The 22372-nt window shown below is 35.2% G+C and overlaps 3 protein-coding genes, 1 long non-coding RNA gene and 1 pseudogene across 5 annotated transcripts; 3 read left to right on the top strand and 2 right to left on the bottom strand.

Moving 5' to 3' along the window:
- Positions 1-103: 103 nt before the first annotated feature.
- LOC120117622 (profilin-1-like) lies at positions 104-1783 on the top strand. Its single transcript, XM_039137870.1, has 3 exons — positions 104-360; positions 884-1021; positions 1638-1783. The coding sequence occupies exons 1-3, from the start codon at positions 238-240 to the stop codon at positions 1770-1772; spliced, it is 396 nt and encodes a 131-aa protein (XP_038993801.1). The 5' UTR covers positions 104-237; the 3' UTR covers positions 1773-1783.
- A 705-nt stretch (positions 1784-2488) lies between these two features.
- LOC120117872 (mitogen-activated protein kinase kinase 6) lies at positions 2489-5624 on the top strand. Its single transcript, XM_039138055.1, has 8 exons — positions 2489-2703; positions 2903-2987; positions 3445-3579; positions 3838-4062; positions 4169-4351; positions 4493-4716; positions 5160-5205; positions 5394-5624. Exons 1-8 carry the CDS (start codon positions 2630-2632, stop codon positions 5484-5486), a joined length of 1065 nt encoding a protein of 354 aa, XP_038993986.1. The 5' UTR covers positions 2489-2629; the 3' UTR covers positions 5487-5624.
- Positions 5625-6959: 1335 nt separating this feature from the next.
- On the bottom strand, positions 6960-11531 carry LOC120117790 (annotated as a pseudogene).
- Positions 11532-13911: 2380 nt separating this feature from the next.
- LOC120117847 (cell division cycle protein 27 homolog B-like) lies at positions 13912-21866 on the top strand. Of its 2 annotated transcripts, XM_039138042.1 has the most exons (16): positions 13912-14067; positions 14605-14677; positions 14798-14907; positions 15004-15050; positions 15421-15518; positions 17711-18015; positions 18175-18330; positions 18822-19032; positions 19314-19540; positions 19630-19695; positions 20024-20143; positions 20260-20336; positions 20566-20685; positions 20799-21018; positions 21111-21392; positions 21510-21866. In XM_039138042.1, exons 1-16 carry the CDS (start codon positions 13963-13965, stop codon positions 21552-21554), a joined length of 2262 nt encoding a protein of 753 aa, XP_038993973.1. In that variant the 5' UTR covers positions 13912-13962; the 3' UTR covers positions 21555-21866. The 2 variants fall into 2 exon arrangements, with proteins under 2 accessions (XP_038993973.1, XP_038993974.1); XM_039138043.1 differs by lacking the exons at positions 13912-14067; positions 15004-15050 and having other exon boundaries at positions 14662-14677.
- LOC120117848 lies at positions 16384-17261 on the bottom strand. Its single transcript, XR_005515689.1, has 2 exons — positions 17220-17261; positions 16384-16644 (listed from the first exon to the last, which is right to left on the bottom strand). It is a non-coding gene; the product is annotated as an uncharacterized LOC120117848 (long non-coding RNA).
- Positions 21867-22372: the final 506 nt, after the last annotated feature.

Here is a 22372-nt window from a genome sequence, read left to right as displayed (position 1 = left end):
TAATAAAAATTGAAGTATAAGGATTATATATATATAATTTTTACATTGTATAGGGATTTGACTAAAAATAGAAGGCCGACAGATCCCGTAGTTCCAGCGCTATATCTCCGTGTCTCTCCCAGACTCCCACAGCTCAGCTTCGCGTCTTTACAGTCGAACATTTTCGAGCCTTTTTCTTTAACTTTAAAACTCAAAAAAGAGAAAAATCCGGAGAAGTTTACGAAGAAGAAGAAGAAGATGTCGTGGCAATCATATGTAGATGATCTCTTGATGTGCGATATTGAAGGAAACCATCTCTCTGCCGCTGCCATCGTCGGCCACGACGGCAGCATTTGGGCCCAGAGCTCCAATTTCCCTCAGGTTTTCTTCTCCTTTTATTTCTTCACCCTTTTCCTACTCTTTGGGTTTTCGTCAACCCCTTGCCAGTTGCGGGGATAGTTATCTGAAAACAAAAGGTTGATGCCATGAATAAGTTGATTTGTTTGCTATAAGCTTGAATTCCATTTGCTGATCTGATTTGCTCCAAAAGCATCGATATTTATTCACTCATTGCCGATTATAAATCTGGCGTTCTAACTTGGGATCTTTTTGCTATGATTTATTACTTCATGTTGCATGAGTTATTGGCTGATTTATCCTTTTATGGATTGGGAATTTGTATTGATATCTGGCTTTGCTTATTTTTCGTAGTTTTAGATGCTAAGGGATCTCTGGAAATGACCATGATTTTAACAATGATGATAGAAGTTATTAGAGCGTGAAATGTTTGGAATACTACTAATCCTGTTTATTTAGATTTTCGAGTTTAAAGTTCATTTTAGATGGCTTCTAAGAGTAAAATTTAATGCATATTGCTTCTATATTTTTATTTTGTTAATTTCAGTTCAAGCAAGAAGAAATCAATGCAATCATGAATGACTTTGCTGAACCTGGATCACTTGCTCCAACTGGATTGTACCTTGGTGGCACAAAATACATGGTAATCCAAGGTGAACAGGGAGCCGTTATTCGAGGGAAGAAGGTGATATTCTTCATCTGTTTTTAGTTCTATCCTGTCCATCTTACATTATTAGTACTCAAAGTAGATTTGATATTCTAAAATTTTGTTCTAAGTGCAATTTCTAGCTCTATGACCCAAATTCCGTTTTTATCCGCCCGAAAGGTTCACAGTTATTTTTGACATTTAGTGAATTTCCTCCCCTGCCCATGATTGTTTCCGTTTTGGGTTTTAGACGTAAATCTGAGTGTTCCTATTTTGTGATTTTATTGCCATTTTTCCATACATTCGTAACAATTTTATTTGAAGAACCCTGAAACATCATTTTCAAACTTATGCAGCACTTCAGCATATCAAATGATATTAATACCCAATTAATTACTTAAAAATGGGTACATTGATGCTGTGTCTCTTGTTGATTTTTGCATGCACTTGGCTTTTGTTGTTGGTTTTTTTTTTCATGCAGCCGTTGTCTTATGCCTCCATTCACTGAGATCCGTAGGGAGTGTATTTGTTCAGACAAAGACACTGCCGGGAAAGAAGGGAGGAGGCCATTACTGCATATCTTTGCAGCCATTGTCTCGTAGAGTAGTTTTATTGTCATGGCTGTATTCTGATCCTTTTACCATTTTAATTTCAGGGACCTGGAGGTATAACTATTAAAAAGTCCAATATGGCTTTGCTTATCGGAATCTACGATGAACCAATGACTCCCGGCCAGTGCAACATGGTTGTCGAAAGGCTTGGTGATTATCTCATTGATCAGGGGCTTTGATCCGTGCTGGTGTTCCTTATTTGTTCAATTCTTCTTTATTTCTATACAAACTTGTATCCTCCACTTCCCGGTGTCATGGTTGGATGCAGTTGAATAATAGTATTATATTCGCTGGGAGCCTATTTCCGAAACAAAATGCTCGGTGTTTGTAATGGTGATACTACAATGTATTTTCTGCTCATGTTGGACTTTGGTTTGGGTGGTTAAATGAAGTGTTCTTGGTGGTTTGTACTGTACTTACATAAATCGCTATGCAGGTAGCGTTTTCTCTTTTCGATCGGGAATTGTTCGCGATCAAACTCACCGGTTTTAGCCATTTCTTTTAAAACAAAGCACATTTTTACCTGTCATCTCACCAGATATGTGCTAAAAACCAGCGTCTAAAGAATATTTTACCTTGAATTACAAACTTAATGGAAATAATCTACAACTTGTGATGGGAGGAGTTTCAAGACCAAACTAATTCGAATTAAAAAAAATAAAGTCTAGACCCGATAATTCGAGTTACGTATAATGTGACCTTTAAACAACTTTATTTATGTATTTGATACATTTAGACAACTTTATTGACTGAATTTAATATAAGTTTTTTATTCTTTAGGGATCGATCTGACAGAAAATAATAAATAGCAGGGACGAAATAGTTATTTTACCTATAATAAAATTTGAATTAAGATTTAACTACGTAAAAAGATTGAACTATTTTACGCGGTCTTGCCCGTTTGAATTTATAACGAGTCCATCCTCACTTTCTCAATAAAACATTATAAAAAGGAAGAAGAAAACACTATCTTCTTTATTTCTGTAAAAACCCTAACTGAACAGTTAAACAAAATCTTTCAGAAAAAAGAAAGAAAATGAAGAGCAAGAAGCCATTGAAGCAACTGAAGCTCTCTGTTCCAGCTCAAGAAACCCCGATTTCTTCTTTTTTGTAAGTTCGTTTCTTATTAAGCATATTTCAAGCCGGCTTCGATTTTGGATCAAAGTTTCGCTTTTGAATTTACTAGAAATCGATTCTTTGAATAAAAGGTTATGGCTTGATGATCGTGGTTTCCGTCTCATTTTCTCTGCCGGTAAATGTCGGTGGAAATATTTTGAATTTGAATTTTCCTTTACTGTAATGTGTTCAGGACGGCGAGTGGGACATTTCATGATGGGGATTTGCTTCTAAATCAGAAAGGGTTGCGTCTTATTTCCGAGGAGAAAGAAAATCGAGTAAGTTTCTTTAAATAATCTAGGGGGTTCTTAATTCTTATTACTTTGTTCTTGGAATTCACTTCTGGTATGCCCATATGGGAAACTGTAACTCAATTGTTTTTTTCTTGTATTAGTACTTTAGTATTGTGTTGCAAATGCACCTACGTTTGAAAGGGTGCGCTGCTGTATTTGGCAAGAAATGTTATCGAAAATAATCATCAAGCTTTGGATTGTTGGACAAAATTAGTTGTTCAAGATCTTCCTGCTTCTTCAGTTGATTAGTAAAACACTTCAAATTATTTTCCCTTCTTTAGCTCTTCAAAAATCCATGTTATCCCCATCTCCCAACATGTTGGTAGCTACTTATGATACAGCAGTGCATGTTCAAGTTCACATAGAGTTATTTATTCTATAGCCTTTGGTATCAACTTTCTGGGGGTTCAAGATATTTTTTTTTTGTGGTTACTTTGAGCAGCCTTCTGATGGAAAGGAGCTTGATTTTGAATTCTCATTGGAAGACCTCGAGACCATTAAAGTTATCGGGAAGGGAAGTGGTGGTGTAGTACAACTTGTTCGGCACAAATGGGTAGGAAGATTGTTTGCCTTGAAGGTAATTGTTCAAGACTGACATACCATAAACGTAGTCTTATTTTGTTGAAGATCTACATATAGTAGAAGCCATGTTCCATTTCTTCATGAGTGTTTGATTTTTACTAAACGGTAACATCTTCACTATTTCTGCACTATATCTGCTTGAATATTGACCTAAATATTATGTGGTAGTAATTTTTCCTTTGAAATGCTTGCAACACGGTGGTCATAAATGAAGGAAAACAGATTCCTAGAAATTTATTGCTATTAACTGCAGGTCATCCAAATGAACATACAAGAGGAAATTCGCAAACAAATTGTGCAGGAACTAAAAATAAACCAAGCATCACAATGTTCACATGTTGTCATTTGCTACCATTCTTTCTACCACAATGGGGCCATATCCCTGGTGCTAGAATACATGGACCGTGGATCTCTGGCTGATGTGATCAAACAAGTTAACACGATTCTTGAACCATATCTTGCAGTTGTGTGTAAGCAGGTATTCTTCCTTTTTTTGAACTGAAATTCTATGAATGACCTAAACAGATTTATAGCAACAGCCAAACATGTGAGTTCTTTCTACTCATATACTTTTTGTGTTTCAGGTTCTACAGGGACTTGTGTATTTGCATCACGAAAGGCATGTAATACACAGGGACATAAAACCATCCAATCTATTGGTAAACCATAAAGGGGAAGTGAAGATCACTGATTTTGGTGTCAGTGCAATGCTAGCTAGCTCGATGGGCCAGAGAGATACATTTGTTGGAACTTACAACTATATGTCGGTATGTGAAGTGCCCACGCTGTTTAAATTACTCTATAAAACTTTGATCTGTCATTCATCTTGTGATTCACTTTGAACTTGTCTATTTTCTTTAAGATTTTATATAAAATTTTAATCTTAATCATCTTGTTTCTAATTGTAGCCTGAGAGAATCAGTGGGAGCACTTATGACTATAGCAGTGACATATGGAGTTTGGGGATGGTAGTGCTTGAATGTGCTATTGGACGTTTCCCGTATACGCAATCTGAAGATCAGCAAAGTTGGCCTAGCTTTTATGAGCTCTTGCAGGCCATTGTGGAGAAGCCTCCACCAACTGCTCCATCAGATCAATTCTCTCCAGAGTTCTGTTCATTTGTATCAGCCTGGTAAATACGTAAACGCTTACTACATATTATATCATCTCATCAAATTCATTTATCAAGTAAATGCCCGTTTCATGGAATTCTGTTGCCATAGCTTGCAACCTCTTCCATGTTTATCCAATATTGATCCAATATTTTTATCCTCGGAGGCTCATTTTATGTTGTCTAAAAAGTGGTGTATACAGTAATATACTACAATTTTCTTTGGAGACAACATATTTGGACTTCATTTTACATTCATGTGCAAGCTTATTCTGGTTCTTGAAGATGAAAAATGCTTCTACATTAATTTCATTTCTTTGTTTACTTCATACTTTTATATTATTTTTTCTCCAATTCATGTTCAATCTTTTCCTCGATACATTTAGATACCCATTCTCTCTTTACATTGCTATTTTCCATATAAACAGCGTTCTAATTTTTGACCGTTTCCTTCCCCTTTTTAGCATAAAGAAGGACCCCAGAGAAAGATCATCATCTTTGGACCTCTTGGTAAGTTTAACGTGGCGATTTGTGTATTAAAATTTTGATATCCCATTAATTCAAGTCTTTTAATAGATTTGGTAATGTTAGAGAACATTGTTATTGTGTTGCGAAAAAGAAACATAAACATGTCAAAGTTCATCACAGTATCAACTTGTCAGGAATTATATTGATTGCCACTTCTTTTGTTAATGCAGGGTCACCCCTTCATCAAAAAGTTCGAAGACAAAGACATCGACCTTGGGATTTTGGTAGGTAGCTTGGAACCTCCTGTGAATTACCCAAGATAATTTGCTTCTGGAATGTAGAATTGTTTTAGTCATCTCTCTCTTTCTACCTTCTTTTAAACCCTTATATGAAGTTTGTAACATTGATGTTACTTGAATTCAAGTGTGTATCAGACATGAATATGTCCTTACGGATATAACAATTTCCCCTCTTAGTTTCTCATGTATTTGATGAAATTTCTGTCAGAATATATCAAGTCAAAGCTACATGTTTATCATTTTATGCTCTTAAATCATATCAAGGTTTCATATTATAACATCGCCGAGGGTTAAATTTTTAGGGGGAAAATGAACATGGGGTAATATTTAAACGTTAAAGACAATTTTTTAGTAAGATCAAATTATAACATTATGTAAAGATTAAGAACTATATTTGTTATTTTACATTATCTTACATAATTGAAGGATCAACTTGTTATCTTTTAAAATAAAATGATCATTATAACTTTTATTTTGGACAATTTGAAATCCAAATTATCTAAATAAGCCAGTTTTAAACTATTACAAATGGTATTCGTACTCTACCTGAACTTGACTTGAACCCGATTGCAACCAAAAACAACTCTACCACTTGCAGTCTAAACCAGCAAATGCAAGATTTGATTTGTACTTTTCTTTCCCTGAAAACTGATGCGTTGATATGGTACGCTACAAACTACAAAGATCAAGTAAAGCCTGCAAAATCGTTTCGACTTGTATTGTTTGTATTTCTCGAAGAGAAATCACCTAAGCTTGCCGGAATAGTCAAACTCGGTGTCAGGTTTGCTTTGCAGGAAAGATGAAGAAGGGTAAGAATAATCAACTGCTGGTCCTTTGCTCTTTTCATTCTTGTTACCAAGCAAAACCTCAAAGGTCTTCTTCGGCAAACAAACAATTCTAATAGAATTGCAGATATTTTCCTCCATTGTTATAAATATTGTGTTTCCTAGTGCCATGGACTCTTCTTTGTTCCACTTCTTTTTGAACTCCTCGTTGACCTAGTTTTCTGCCAAAACATAAAACAAGGTATAGGTAAACATCGGACCACATCTTTCGGCACACAAATGAATCTATAATTTGTATGTGTGGAATCGTAGATCATTGCGATAATCTATAGATTATATGTACCGATTTTGATTTCTTCGTCTTTCCTCGAATAATGTTCTTTGGAGGCTTCAGTTTATATATCCGAACCGTCCAATGATGCGTTGTGAATACCTAAATTGAACAAAATAAAAAAGAAACCTTATGAGGAAAACACTAGAACAGAACGAAATTAATCATTCTCATTCATCATGCTATGCTACCTGGACTCAAAATAATGTCATTTTTGTCCGAATATTTCAAGACCATGTCAAGAATTTTGAATTTAGGCTCAAAAAATTGCATTAATCGAGGTGGAGTTATTTAAAAAAATATATTTTTGGAAACGTTTCATGACCTGCAGTTGCTATTTAAATAAAAAGAGAAAAAAATTAGGATCATCTAACCTCCTCGTTAAAAATATTTCTTTCCGATCTCTGTCTGTCTAACTCTATCAAAGGCTTTGCCATCAGTTTCAACAAACCTGCAGATATGTAAATTAAGGGATGAAGTTCTTCTGCTCGAAACAAAACTGACCAAAAAAAAAACCACACATGAATACTCAACTCGTAAACCAACAGACCTGTAATATGAGAGTTTATACATTAGACAATTTAGCACGGTAGGAGTGGCCTGGGAATCAATTCTATATTGACCATCTCTCTGTAGACAATGAGTGAAATAAAGAAATCAGGACGGAAGTTTTTCGCCATACTTGATAAGAAGGATATATATATATATATATATTTTCCTGGAGAAAATAGGATCTTTATTGTTCAACTTTCGGTTATAGTGTCAATCCTTTGAAAAAGGAAGAAAGACCGAATAGATCGAATGAGGGTGAATGTTTTAATCACTTTCAGCTCAAAGAACTTACCAGATAATCCGGTTCCTTGATATGAGGGAAAACACCACCTCCGATTCGAACCATCCACAGGAACTTATTAATATCATCACTGGGGTAGCCAATGAGACCTAATAAGTGAAGTAAATTGTCAGAAAGATAATATATTAAGGCGTCGTATTTTCTTGTAAACAAAAAAGGAATTATACCTCCAAAGACGACAAGAACATATTTGACATCCAAGGAGTGGAATATTTCCCAAGCTGCCTTTTCAGGAGAAGACATCGCAGTACCAACAGTTGCTATGTTATTATCAACGATAACAGTACGATTAACCATAGCAGTGGTTTGGTAACCATAGTCCCACCATGATGCAACCTGCCATAAATTTGACTTACACTGTTAAACCAGACCGTTTTACACAACAGAGAGCTGCTACATGGAAAACAAGCCCGTTCAAGTAATAATAAGAAAGACACATAAAACAGCAAAAAAATCACCAATTGGGAATCAGAGACAACCCATGGCATGCTCAAAATATCAACATTGATCACGCAGCTTGAAATATTATTTTTCCATTAATTAATATTTATTCTACAAAAACATATCCTTAAAACTTCTGGCGCAATAGACTGGTAAACAAAATATGTTTGAAATCCAGAAAAGCTACCAAGTAGAGAACTTACTTTATCATCAACATCTGTATTGTGGCGCAACCATGCATAAGCCTATCTAAAATCATCAAAAACACGTAGAACATCATGTAAAGGAGATGTTAAAACTATTGAGGGGGCTGAGTAAGCTTCTGCTGCAGCCCAAACACAATGAAACTGCAAAGAAAAATGCAACAGCGTTTTACGCTTTTTTCAATTAAAACAAAAAAGAAATGAGCAAGAAACCGGCATGCAAGGAAATTTCATATAAAAAAGAAGAAGAAAGAATTGGTAACTAAGTTTTCACTCCCCTGAGACAAAAATAATATATGTATATATTTCAAACAGAGCAACCTTTACTTTTTGCATCATTCATTGGCAGTTTCTTATTTCTTACAACTCTCCCATTGGCATTTGGCAACCTATTTAATTCCACTACCAAATCTGAACTTAATGAATGCAGTAGCATTTAAAACCTAGCGAGATAACTTAAAAGCATAAACAGTCTCTTTATTAGTTCTGACAATTTATCCCTTCCTTCCAATGTGAGCTTATATACATAGTGCAAGGATCTAAACCCCGCTCATAGAAACATATATCCACCCAGAAGTTAAGAGAAAAAGTTAACTAAACAAATCCTTCTCTACAACCAGAACAATCACTGAAAAGTTAGTGATCAACATCATATCATAGCCTTAACCGTCTATTTGTGACACATAAACTTCTATAATGAGAAAACGGGTAAACACAAGCAATTAGAGGGAAAATCAGTGTACCACATAGAAGGCGCCCAGCATGATGAGTAAGAGAAGTGAAACCGCAGATGCCTCCAAAGGTAAAGCAAGAGGCCTCTTCTTCTCAGCTTTGGTTTTGACTTTGCATTTAGCAGAAGGCTTCTCCACATGCTCCCTTTCCTTCTTCTCGATCTTCTTCGAGGGTCGATCCTTTGATGTCTCCTCAGGTTTCTCTGTCTTTACTACATCATTCCGTGCTACAGTAGTATCAGAACTAGTTTCCCCTGCCTTAAAGATCAGAGGCAGCAGCAAATAAATTAGTCATGTAGCTAAATGACTTCATCAAATGCTTGTCTTAGTATGGATAAATAGAACATGCTTACATCAACTTCAGCATCACTTGATACTCCAGGTAGCTGAAACTTTATTGATCCGGTTAAAACATCAAAAGCTTCGGAGAGAGAAATTCCAGATGTGATGCATGCAGCTGGAGCAAGCAAAAGCATTAACCGTACCTTTATAAGTAGACAAGTGATTCTACACTATTATAAAAAAGGAACTAATACTTGCAGAATAATGACTTGAAATTGCATGTGTTCATTCCTCTTACCATTACTCCAGATAAATATACAGAGGTTGCAATATAGAGGATGACAAATGAGCTTGCATCCGTTAAAGGCAAAAAGCAGGCCTTCAAACAAGGGAAAGACAAGTTATTGATTATACTACATGAACTTCTAAATTACTAGTAAAAGCTAATACTTGTGAAAGCTATAGATTTACAATGGTACCAGCTGGAACCAAGAATGACAAAACATTAATGTCCATGAAATAAGATGGCCAAGTAGGTAGTTGATGTTCACTGACACTAGCAATGATCGGTATATATTTGCTTGCATAAGTTCTGTCGGAATGCAGTAAGAAAACTGAAAGAAATTAAACTTCTAATCTCAAACAACTAATACGCTGTTTGCATGGCAACCCACTTAAGTACAAAACAGATCAAATAGTTTTCTGGCACTTATCTATGAATTAGGGTTTAAGAATTTGCAGAGTATAAAAAGGCCCTCAAAGCTAGATCGATGCCAAACTAATATGTCAAGATATTTTCAGTTGTAATATGTATCAAACTGCACAATCATTGATTAGAATTCCAGCCACTTGACTTAATTTGCAGTATAATGCAGAAAAGAGTCACATATAATATACTAAAATTAATTAGGTACTTACGGGTCAAGCAGACTTAAGCTTCGTCCACTCCATCCCTTTGTTGGGCTGGAAGCAACTAATGCTATAAGAACAGCTATCACAGCACAACACACAGCACTGAGAACAGAAACAATGTGATGTCATTTAGTCCTGCATCTTGGTTGTATTTGTTATCTGTAAACTTACGAAGCAAATCCACATGGAATATAATAACATTGTATGCTGAATTGATTAATAAGAAAGTTCAAATCACAAAATATTCATTATAGTTTGTTCCTAGTGGCTATTAGTATATCAATTCATGTTTTCATGAAAAAGTTACGGAAACAGAAGGGAAGGGAAGCTTACAGGCCAACAGATACAACTAGTGTCACAGCAACTTCAAACATTTTGGGGGAAAGAACCCCCTTGATATAGTACACAAAAGCCACAACATGGACAATAATGAAAACCTGCAGATGGGAAAACAAAATTGGATTAAGTAGCAAGGAAATGCATCATATGAACCAAGAATTGCAAAAAGGGAATGTAGCATTTCGGAAATCTGAATACTGCTTAAGTTATCAAGATTTCAAACATTAAAATATTTCTTCTATTTATCTCTTGTTCTAGAGCATACAAACACTTCCACGAATCAGGTATATCATCGACATTTTAAACACAATAGTTCGTCATACAGCAACAGCTCCTCAAGTGGAAGTGGAACAGTCAATGACATGAATGATAGCAATAATAAATGACTCTTGATAGTTTCCTATACCTTAAAATGGAAAGGCTATGACAACCTGAGATTGCAAGACAAATGAACTGCAGCAATCACAAGAAAATAACAAAACTAGCCAACTACTCAGGGAAACAATGAAGGAAAAAACTTACCAAAAATGATGCAAAATGTTCTGATGTCATCACGGCATTAAACCCAACTACTGGTACCAAAGCAGCTAGTAATGTTCCCAAAACAACCTGCAGCAAACAGTTGCAAATAAAATTGTAATGAAGTCCAAGTAGATATCTCCAGAAAGATATATGTCCTCCATTCAAGGAAAAATAAAGATACGTTATTTAAACATACCACCAGCATTTAGTGAGAAGACTAATACCTTTATTTGTAAAATGAGCTTCTAAACAAAGAGACAAGAGTGAAGGTTAAAACTGAATGTAATACAAAATGCAAGCCCTAACAAGTTCAGGAATCTGTATAATGGATAAAAAAAGTCCAATGCGAAGTGACAGAGAGAGAGAGAGATTAATAATACCGGAGGATTTGGCCGTTGTTTGTGAGTGATTTCGAGCAGACTGAGCAAAGAGAAGCTTTGTATTTGACTATTTGTAACAGGGGGTGAGTGAACTACGAAATTGCCCGTCTCTTAGGAAATAACGTTGGTTACCTTTCATTCAACAATTTGCTAGTTTGACTACACTTCTTTAGAGCCTGTGGAATAGGCGTAATTCGTTTATTGATAAAAACATATTACAACTTACTTGCATTTTTGTTGTTAATGCTTAGTTTATCCATAGAGATTTTTTGAAGGCTTCTCGTACGCATGTCGTATTTATGGTGCTGGTGGTGTTTTTAGTTTGGATGAATTGGTGCCTGCTGTATCCTCTTTTTATTGGTGTCTTCCTATTCCCGATATGGTAAAAAACAATTTGGACGGCTCCATTAATCGAGTTCTAGTTATATTGTTGTCGGAGTTGTGGCTCACGACGACCAGGGAGAGTTTTGAGTGGTTTAACACAGGCTATGCACGGTGTTTGTAATACAGGCTTAGCTGAGATTCATTTTTTTAATGCTGCTTTATCATTGACTTTTGATGGCGGACGGGAGAATGTACATTTTGAATTCGATTGTGCTCTTTTGGTGAACGAGCTACTCCGTGATGATGGAGATTTATCTATCTTGGTTTGTCATCTTTGAATAGCGAAAGAACGTTTCTAAATTTGTCCTAGATTTCATGTTTCTCTTATTTAACGATCTTGTAAATTTGTAGTAGATGTTTTGGCCAAATAGGCTTGTATATCCTTGTTTTCACTATTTTTTAACTTAGTTTGTCCTAATATTATTTATTCAGAGGTGAACGATGTACAAATTTATATAATTGGACACTTTTTTCACTCGTAGGCTTAATACCTTGGGTTGATTAATGAGTATTGTTTTCCTTTAAAAAAAACGCTGGTTGACTTTTTTTTATCTAAATATCATTTATTTAAAAATTATTTTTTATTTTAACAATTATGTTAGATTATTTTTTAAATAGTATATTTTGAGGTAAGATAAAAGCACATTTAAAAAAGTGTATTTTGTCATAAGTGTCTTATGTCTGCATGACAATAGACTAAAATATCAAATCACACGTAAGAAAAACTCCTATTAAGCATCTTCTTACAGTTGTACGGATAATACGATTGATGACAACGCATGTATCAATCTTCTGCCCAAATTTAAATTTTTACATAGAATATCTCAAACGTCTTTTCAATAAATCTTGATATTTAGCATGATTCAAGATCCTTATTTTGTCACAAATTTAATCTTTAAATGTTTCTTATTCGTATCTATCATAATATTTGAAATAAAATATTAAGCGTATTAGTTTTGAAATTTCTATTCTCAAAGGACCTTGAAATTTTGTATTGTTTCATCCCAAAATATGATCTGAAAATCATGGGGACATGGACAGAACTATGTAGTGTTTGAGAGGGACTCTTGCTCCTTTAATATATTTTTTTTGTCAAATGACGCTTTAAATTATTATTATTAATTTTTTATTGGTATAATCATTATTATTCGATCTATTAATTGATTAATCTAGACGGATATTACAGAGGTGAAGACAACATTCTCAACTTAGTTTGCTCCATTTGCAAATACCAATATTCGAATTCTTGACTTTACTTAAAGAATCTAATATCTCATCCTACTAGACTAATTAATTGTTGATCCTTCTTACTTCAATTATTGAGCAAATTAAGTTTTACTAGTCAACTTTTAGATTTAAATCTTTACTGAATACATGTTATTTTGAAATTAAATAAATTACTTCAGATATTTAATTCTAACTCTATCCCTATATCATATCTTTACCCTCTCTTAAACTAATTTAAACTTAACACTCATGCATCAACTCTTTGAGAATAAGTCCACGGACAATGGTGTTCATGCCATTCTCAATGGTTGGCCAGGCCTCAACTTGAATCCTTTAACTTGCGCAAAAGTTTCAATATTCATCTACGAGGGAACTTGAAGAAAAGATTAGTTGAAAGTATAAAATATTTGCGACGTACTTATGATTCGACACATGAAAATGAGTTTGAAAGCATACATTCACTCTTTAAAGCACAAATTCTTTTTTCTTTAACGTAATCTTCCAACGATTAATTCTACAATTGGTTATTAAAATTTAATTTAAAAAAAATAATAAAATCTAAAACTAAATTCAAAACTTCAACTTAAATATCATTTATATAGATTATCAATAAACTCTTTAATTTAATTTGGAAAATTAATCCTGAATGTAATATTAATAATTTTGTCATTTTACCAACAACCGATTAGTCTAGTAGGATGAGATACTAGGTCAGTGGTTCGAATCTTGATGTTTGTGAATGGAGCAAACTGGGTTGGGAGGTGCCTTCGCCTCTTCAGTATCCGATCTGGATTTCAATCAATAGATCAAATAATTAATTATTTTTTTTATCATTTTGGTACACGGTAGAAGGTTATAACTTACAAAGAGGAAAAAAAAAAAAGAAAATTATTGGCGGTTTACGGTATAAGCGAATTGCTAACCCAACCCACAACAATATCCCTGAGAACCGAATTTGAAAAATAAAATAAAATTGAAGAGTAGAAAGCACGTGCCAATCTTATTTTGAAACCTAAAGGAAACCAAGAAAATATTTCTCTTTCAACATTTTCCGGTTGTTTCTGCTTTATTTTAATTTTCTCAATCGAACCAATAAGGGGAAAGAGCGCCATGGAAGCGATACTCACAGACTGTGTTCAAAACAGTCTCCGCCATTTCATGTTAAAAAATGCCATCTTCCTCTGCGAACGTCTTTGCGCCGAGTTCCCTTCCGAGGTAACTCACCCGTTCACCCTCGAAAAGAAAAGAAAAGAAAACCATTTTTTAACTCTTTTTTTTATTTTCGAATTTGTTCTGTTTTGGTTGGTGAAAGAAAATCTTTTCTGGTCTTTTTAGTAAGAAATTTTAAGTTCTTCAATCGTTTATGAGTGAAATTGAAAAAATGTTCGTTGGTTTTTTCAAGATCCACTGTGGCCAATGCTTGGTTCAATCATTTTTTTTGTGGTTAATTTATTTCTTAATTTTATTTAACCCCCCCCCCCAAAATATTGGTTTCTGTGTTAAATTCATGTCATTAGCTTCTAGTTTCTGATTATGGTTGTTTAACAAATTTCAATTTCTATTGTAATTTGTAAACTACAAAAAGGATCACGTTACCCTTAAATTGGCGTCGAACGTTCTTTAAGTTTTCTGGAGAGTAGATTTTGTTATTGGAACTTGATAAATTTCTAAATTCGATTTTCTTGTAATTTGCTTGTGGGGTTCTTTACTGCAAATAGCAAACTATATTATGGACTTTTGTTTTAAATGTAGGTGAATTTGCAGTTGCTAGCTGCTTGCTACTTGCAGAACAATCAAGCTTACTCGGCATATCATATTCTAAATGGTATGTGCATTGTCTTGTTTTAATTGTTTGAAGGTGTTTTAATATATCAAGTCATAGCCTCCCCCGCAATTATAATATCTTATCTTGTTGCTCATTAGTGAAGTTTTTCTTTATATGAAGGAATGCAAACAACTCAGTCCCGCTACTTGTTTGCGATGTCATGCTTTCAGATGGATCTACTTAATGAAGCTGAAACGGCTTTATGTTCTGCTAATGAGCCCGGTGGAGAGGTATTGCTGATGTCCTATTGAACAAATTAGTTGTCCGTGACTTTCACATGAACCTTGTGATGGGAATATCTTGATAGTTACTTGTCATTTTTGCAGATTCCAGATGGTGCACCTAGTCATTATCTTCTTGGCCTTATTTGCAGGTATCTGAGTTATTTCACCTTAAACTCTGGGAGATATTATACAAAATTTAGGGACAGACAATGTACTCTGGGTTTCTGAAATTTGCATTGATATTGTCGAGAAACTATTCTCCAAAGATGGCTTGATAGAATGCAAGGGATGGTTATGGTTTTGTGTTGACGTCCATCCATCTTTTTTGCTTTTATATAATTCTACTTAATATCATTACTGGCTGGGTGGAGGTGGGCAATCTTCCCCTATAATGAACGAATTCAATCCTCTATGCATTGACTTTTCCTTCGGTTAACTACTTGGGTGGTGGGACTATATTTCAATTGTCAAACAGTTTTGATCTTCATGTTCTGTAATTGAGAAACATCCCTTTTTCAGGTACACAGATAGAAAGAAAAGCGCCATTCATCATTTTAGGCTGGCTTTGTCTATAGATCCTTTATTTTGGGCTGCATACGAGGAGTTGTGTATATTAGGTGTGTCTAAAACTACTCTGTGGTTCTATATTCTTTTTTGTGCTATGCTATTTTGTCAACCAGATCCTTGATTTCTTTAATTTTTTAGTTAATATTGGTGAACTGATATACTTCATTGGTTCTTGGTTTTAAAATGCGAGATGCGCTCTGATGCGTTTAGTGTCCCGAGAGCCGATGCGTGATGCGTGATGCGCTAGCATCACGAACCCGATGCGCTAATTTTCACAAAAAAAAAACTTTTGAACTAATTTTATACCCTGTAAATACTTATATATAAAAAATACATCAATTAATACCAAAAGTAGTTTAATAATACTTCATAAATGTTAAATAACATAATAGACAAGTACGCGTAGGAAAATCAAAACAACCAAAAGACAAATCAACAATAGCTCCCACTTCCCTTCCCCCACAGAGTTCTCCAAACTTTCTCTAGTCACAAACTAAATGTCTCCAAGATCCCCATCATCAAACCCGAGCACGTCTCCATCTCCCTCATCATCATGTCACTCCAATGTCTTCCTCCATCTCATCTTCATCAACAAGAGCGGGTCTTTTTCCTTTATCATTTCTTGACGGGTCGACTCCATCATAGAACCACCGTGCTATATATTTACAAACTTTTTCCCTCAACTCTTTTTGAACCGTGACATTGATAGTTTGTTGCTTCCCTCCTTTTCCAACTTTTCCTCCTTTGACAACATCTTCGGGATTAGGAGCGAAGAACTTATCTATAGGACCTTTTTGTCTTGGCTTTTTTCTTTGAGACATTTTGCTACTACCCCTTGCACTTCAACATAATCATCATCTTCATCAAGATCATAGTCACTATAGTCGAATCTTCTTTGAGACTCCATCATAGGACCTTTTTTGTTGCATGAAAGACCTCACCTCTTCCTTTACATGCTCTGGACAGTTTCGGCAACTAGTAACATCCGGAAAACCACCAATGAAATGCCATTTCATTCGATACACACCACCCTTCACTACTTTAGAACAAAAATGGCAACGAAAATTGTTTCTATTGCTAGGCTCTTGCGTAGAATATTTCCTAGCTGGATCAGTTAATTTGTTGGTTGTGTTTGTATTTGAACCCGTTGAGGTAGCACTAGGAGTTGGTTCCATACTAAAAATCACAAAAAACAACTTGTTTTAGTACATATAAAAGCTTAAACAAGTAGCAAGTAGCAAAACAATCACACACCCCAGCAACAAAAAGAAACAGTTCTTCGCTAAACCTTCAGTAAAATCAATTTAAAGCTATTGCGGCATTAAAGCTTCTTGATTTAGTTTTTTTAGTAAAATCATACGACGTAAAAACAGTTCATTCATTTAAGCAACAAAAAAACAACTTGTTTATGTTTCTAAAAGCTAAAAGCTTTTGCAACTAAAAGCTATTGCAACTAAAAGCTATTGCAACAAAAAGAACTTATCTATAGGACGTAAAAACAGTTCATTCATTTAAGCAACAAAAAACAACTTGTTTATGTTTCTAAAAGCTATTGCAACAAAAAGAACTTATCTATAGGACGTAAAAACAGTTCATTCATTTAAGCAACAAAAAACAACTTGTTTTAGTACACATAAGAACTTAGGGATGAAAAAAATAGCAGCAGCCTCTTGTCAAGTCTATTGCGAGTGGCAGGGATGAAAAGAAACAGTAAAATCGAGGATAAATGTAAAAAAAAAATTGAGACTTACCTTCAAGTTTCTTCAATGGCAGCACTCAGCAGACAGATCTTTCAATAGCAGGGGGGAAAGCTCGATGGAGGAAAGCAGCAACCAGGTGACATTTTATTAGAGATTTAGGTCAATTGAATATGGGCTTTTTAAGCCCATTCCAGCAATTAAGTTAGAAACATAAACTAGTCCAACTAAAAGCCTAAAAAAATCTTATTAAACGCATCGGCCCGCATTATACCGCATCGGATCGCATCAGACCGCATTATGTACCCCCTACCGCATCAGGCTGCCCGATGCGCTTTGACCATCGCAACAGTCGCATCACGCATCAGGCGCGCCTGATGCGCGCTTTTTTAAACCAAGCATTGGTTAACTTCAATTTTTGTCTTCTAGTTCCACTGGATTTATAGATAATATACCACTTAAATGGCTCTCTGTTTTTTGTTTTTGATTGACTTGATATTGTATTTACTCAGTATTTCTCTTCGCTTTTTGTATGGTTATATTAGGTGCTGCTGAAGAAGCAACTGTGGTTTTTGGGGAAGCAGCTGCTCTTTGCATTCAAAAGCAGTACTTGCATCATGGGTTAGCTTCCCCAAATTTGCATGCAGCTAGTGAGGATTATAGTTTGGTTTCTTCCCAAAAACTTGGTTCCGAAGATGTCATTCCTAGACAACTGAAACACATACAAGGCAGTAACCTCAGAGATATTCCTGGTAATCATCATGGAGCAACTATATCCGTGTCTCAGCCCCAAAATAGTGGTCCTTCAAATATATCATTTTATAATACTCCTTCACCAGTGGCTTCACAGGTAAGATGTGAGATGCAACTTACTGAATCACATAGTATGCAGAGTTAAATGTTTTGATTAGTTAGTTAACTTGGGTGGACGCTGTGAGGTTATTTGGTTTGTTTTATTTTTTCATGTCTATTTAGGAGCAACCAACATGAATTTCTATGTATTCTGTAGTTTTCAGGAGTTGTACCGCCACTTTTGTGTAGAAATATGCAGCCAAATGGTTCCAATCACAACACGGTTAATACTGATGGTTCTCCCAAGTCAGTTGTGAACTCTGCCTTTCAAGCCCCTCGAAGAAAGTTTGTCGATGAAGGAAAATTACGAAAGGTAAAATTGTTTGTAAATTCAATACTTCTTTTTAACGCCTTGGAATTTATAGCTTTGGTGAAATACTGAAATCATAATTTGCATGCCATTTATTTCACACTTGACCCTCTAATATAAAATAATAGTTAATCAAATAGATATACCTGCTTTAAATTTTTTTAACCAGAAAGAGGACCACCCATTTAGTTTCAGTCATGTAGCACATTCACTAGCCATGTCGTTTGTTGTTTTTGTAATCAACAGAATCTTGCTAGTTGGGGCTTTAACATGATTTTCTTCAGAGGTTTTTGGGTACGATGCAATAATCTTTTCAATAAAAGATCGATACAAGGAGCCATTCAAACAGTTTTTGGTTCTCTTTTGATAGTTTGACATGCCAATTTCCAGTTTGCAGAACCAGTGCTTTTTTATTATCCGTGTACTTGCATGGTATACAATATGAAACTTCCTTGTACTACACCTCAACTAGTTTGTTAATATTTTTTATTTAGATTTCTGGGAGGCTATTCTTTGATTCTGGTTCCCGTAGAAGTACAAGATTGGCTGGAGACGCTGGGACCAACACAAATGCAAATACCACGGCAGTAGCTGGAAATGGAACTAACTCTTCTAAATACCTTGGAGCCAAGTTGAGTTCTATTGCTCTTCGTACTGTGACAGTTCGAAAGTCTCAATCTTGGGCGAACGGAAATATTGAAGAAGGTCATAAATCTCCTTATTCATCACTAATTCTACGAATTCTGCCACTTCAATTTTTTATTTCTTTAATAAATTCCAATTTGAATATGTAATTTGCTGATTTATGATTTATGGGCATGATGAAAAGGAAGTTAAGTTGTTTCGTGTGTTCATTCTGGGAACTTATTGTGACTTTCTTTTGATTGAACTGAACAAAAATGCTAATCGTTCTACTGATGAATGGAAACATAAACCCTTCTTCCATTTAACTACTTTTAAGAAACTTCAATTCTGTTGTTGTTTAGGAATAAGGAATGAGACATTTGATGATTTTCGTGCAAATGCGGCGTCAGCAACTTCTAGTTCGTCTTCTTCTGTTGATGTTAGATCCCTTGACCAAGACGAGCCAACTGTTCCAGTTGGCGGGGTTTTTATTAGCTGCTCAAAACTTGTAAGTGCTGCTTCAGAAGTTTTAAGCCTTTTAACAACCCTCGGTGAAGGCTACAGATTTTCATGTCTGCACAGGTGTCAGGTAATTATTTGGTTATATTGAAGAAATAGAAGTTGAATTCATACATCTGGGATGATGTTTAATGCTTTTGGTAATTCTTCGGTCTACAGGATGCATTAGATACCTTTCTAACACTTCCACTTAGGCATTATAATACAAGCTGGGTCCTGTCCCAGGTAATGCTTCTGCTGCAAGATTCTCGTTCTTCCTCTCTAGATGTCAGATCATCTCATACCAGATTGATCAAGCTGCATTGACTTGTGATTTAAAGTCTTTTTATTGATGAGGTCATAGAAGCATGCATTCAGTATTTTAGCAGTTGTAATTTTACACATTTTATGTAGGTTGATTTAAAATACTGTTTTTCTTAATATGATTGTCCTTAACCGAAGGACTTGAGCATGCTCGGAAGACACACGCAGTGTGTTACGTGAGTGTCAGATAATTAATGCTGAGTTATCATCCCATTGACTATGAAGTATATTTCAAAAAATTTTGATGCAGGTTGGAAAAGCACATTTCGAATTGGTTGATTACTTAGAAGCTGATCGGGTATTTAGTCTTTCCCTTCGGGTGTCTCCTTACAGTTTAGAAGGAATGGATGTTTACTCCACTGTTCTATATGTGAGTTCCCTTGATCCCTGAAGAGTCAAGTCACATTGCTTGAAATATTATTTGCTTGAAGTTCTCATTCAAACTTGTAATGTTTTTCTCCTCATGCTGTCATTATTTTCTTGCAGCATTTAAAAGAAGATATGAAGTTAAGTTACCTAGCTCGTGAACTGATATCAACTGACCGCTTGGCTCCTCAATCATGGTAGATTTATCCAACTTCTTGTTGAGTAGTGCAATCTCCTTCTCTTTCTTGAATAATTTATAAATTTTACTATCCAAGGTTTCTCAAAGCTGTTATTTTCATGGGGTTAATTTCTACCTACCCGCTTGTTTAATTTCAGTTTTGTCGAGGGTTTAGAAAGCTGCCATTGTGAGAGTTCTATTATCTCCATTATCGTTGTTCCGTTTTTAATATTTGAATTAACTTGCAGGTGTGCCATGGGAAACTGCTACAGCTTGCAGAAAGACCACGAAACTGCTTTGAAATTTTTCCAACGAGCTGTACAACTGAATACAAGATTTGCATACGTCCACACCCTTTGTGGTCATGAGTATGTTCCCATGGATATATTTCCCTCAATTTTGAACTTGTTAATAATACACTTGTTTCTTTATAAACTTCATTATTCATTAAAAGTTCCGCCATTACATCTTCATTCGCAAGGTATGTTGCGTTAGAGGATTTTGAGAATGGAATCAAGAGCTACCAGCATGCCCTCCAGATCGATTCAAGGCATTATAATGCCTGGTATGGTCTAGGAATGATCTTTCTTCGTCAAGAGAAGTTTGAGTTTTCTGAGCATCACTTTAGAACAGCTTTCCACATAAACCCACGATCTTCTGTTATAATGTCTTTTCTTGGAACCGCTCTCCATGCCTTAAAGGTCAAGCTATTTTCTGTACTGTTTATTGTATCTTAACTGGAACAGTATTGTCTTGGGGAGTTCTTTGAATTTTTCTTGCAATCATTTTTCAGAGAAGTGAGGATGCCCTGAAGATAATGGATCGTGCGATTTTGGCAGACAGAAAAAACCCGTTTCCCATGTATCAAAAGGCTAATATACTAATGAGCTTGGAGAAATTTGATGATGCTCTTGAAGTTCTCGAGGAACTGAAAGAGTGTGCCCCTCGTGAAAGCAGTGTGTTTGCCTTGATGGGTAAAATCTACAAGCGGCGTAACTTGCACGAAAAAGCCATGCTTCATTTCGGAATCGCTTTGGATTTAAAACCATCCGCAACTGATGTTGCTACGATCAAGGTATCGACATACATTCGATCTTTCCTTTCTTCATTTTGGTATTGCTACGTCCTAAGGAGAAATGAAACACTGCTCTTTACACCCATGCCACCTTTTGATCTTTATCTTTTTAAACAGGCTGCCATGGAGAAGTTACATGTACCAGACGAATTACAAGACTAACCTATAAATCTTCATGGTTTACAAATACGTATCTTCAGAAGTTGGTACTGCTTGCGCTCTCGGTTCGTGCCGAATAAAACAGTAACAATGTCCATTTATTTGTGCAGGTAGATCTAATGGGGCGTATCTTGTGAAAATGATCTCAGTTTTTGTGGGTGATTCACAATCGCAAGACTTGATTAACAAAATTACTGATATACATGTATCCCAATAGTTGTAAGCGCTTACTTTGTACTTGTTTCGTACTCTTCGTTTGTTTCACCGTTACATTTGAGGCAACATAAAAGTTAGTGTTGGCTTATTACACCATTTTCACTCTAGTTGAAAGCGCTCTGATTTTTGTCATTTCAATATATTTTGTTTGAAGTCTTTTTTTCCCTTCATTTCATCATCTTCTTCCTAAACAGCTTTCAATTTTTTAAAGTTCCATTTTGACACTGTCATTTCTAATGTCTTCTCATCACTCCAGATATTAACAAACTTATCTTATTATCCCCCATCACTCTATTAGTTTAGATTTTTCTAATTAAAACTCGTAAAGTTCAATTGAAAACTCAAGAAAACAACTTTGATCTACAATCGTTATCATTTGTAGTGGAATTAAAATATATTACTCATCTTCTCCTCTTCCCCTTCCCCTTCCCAACATTAAAATTTAGAATAAAATGCTTCAGCATTGAAAACTCAAGGTCATCTGAAAAGTTAAGTTAAAATTTAGAAAGAAAAATTCAGGGATATTTTTCAAATTTAAAGAAAACGTTGTTAAATCTATGTCAAAGCTGAGTGATTAAATTAAAAAGATTTAAGGTTTAGTAACC

This window comes from Hibiscus syriacus, unplaced genomic scaffold (assembly GCF_006381635.1).
Source record: "Hibiscus syriacus cultivar Baekdansim isolate YM2019G1 unplaced genomic scaffold, ASM638163v2 tig00110321_pilon, whole genome shotgun sequence".
NCBI lineage: Eukaryota > Viridiplantae > Streptophyta > Magnoliopsida > Malvales > Malvaceae > Hibiscus > Hibiscus syriacus.
The sequence above is the reverse complement of the archived record's forward strand: the minus strand, read 5'-3'. Positions and strand labels throughout refer to the sequence as shown.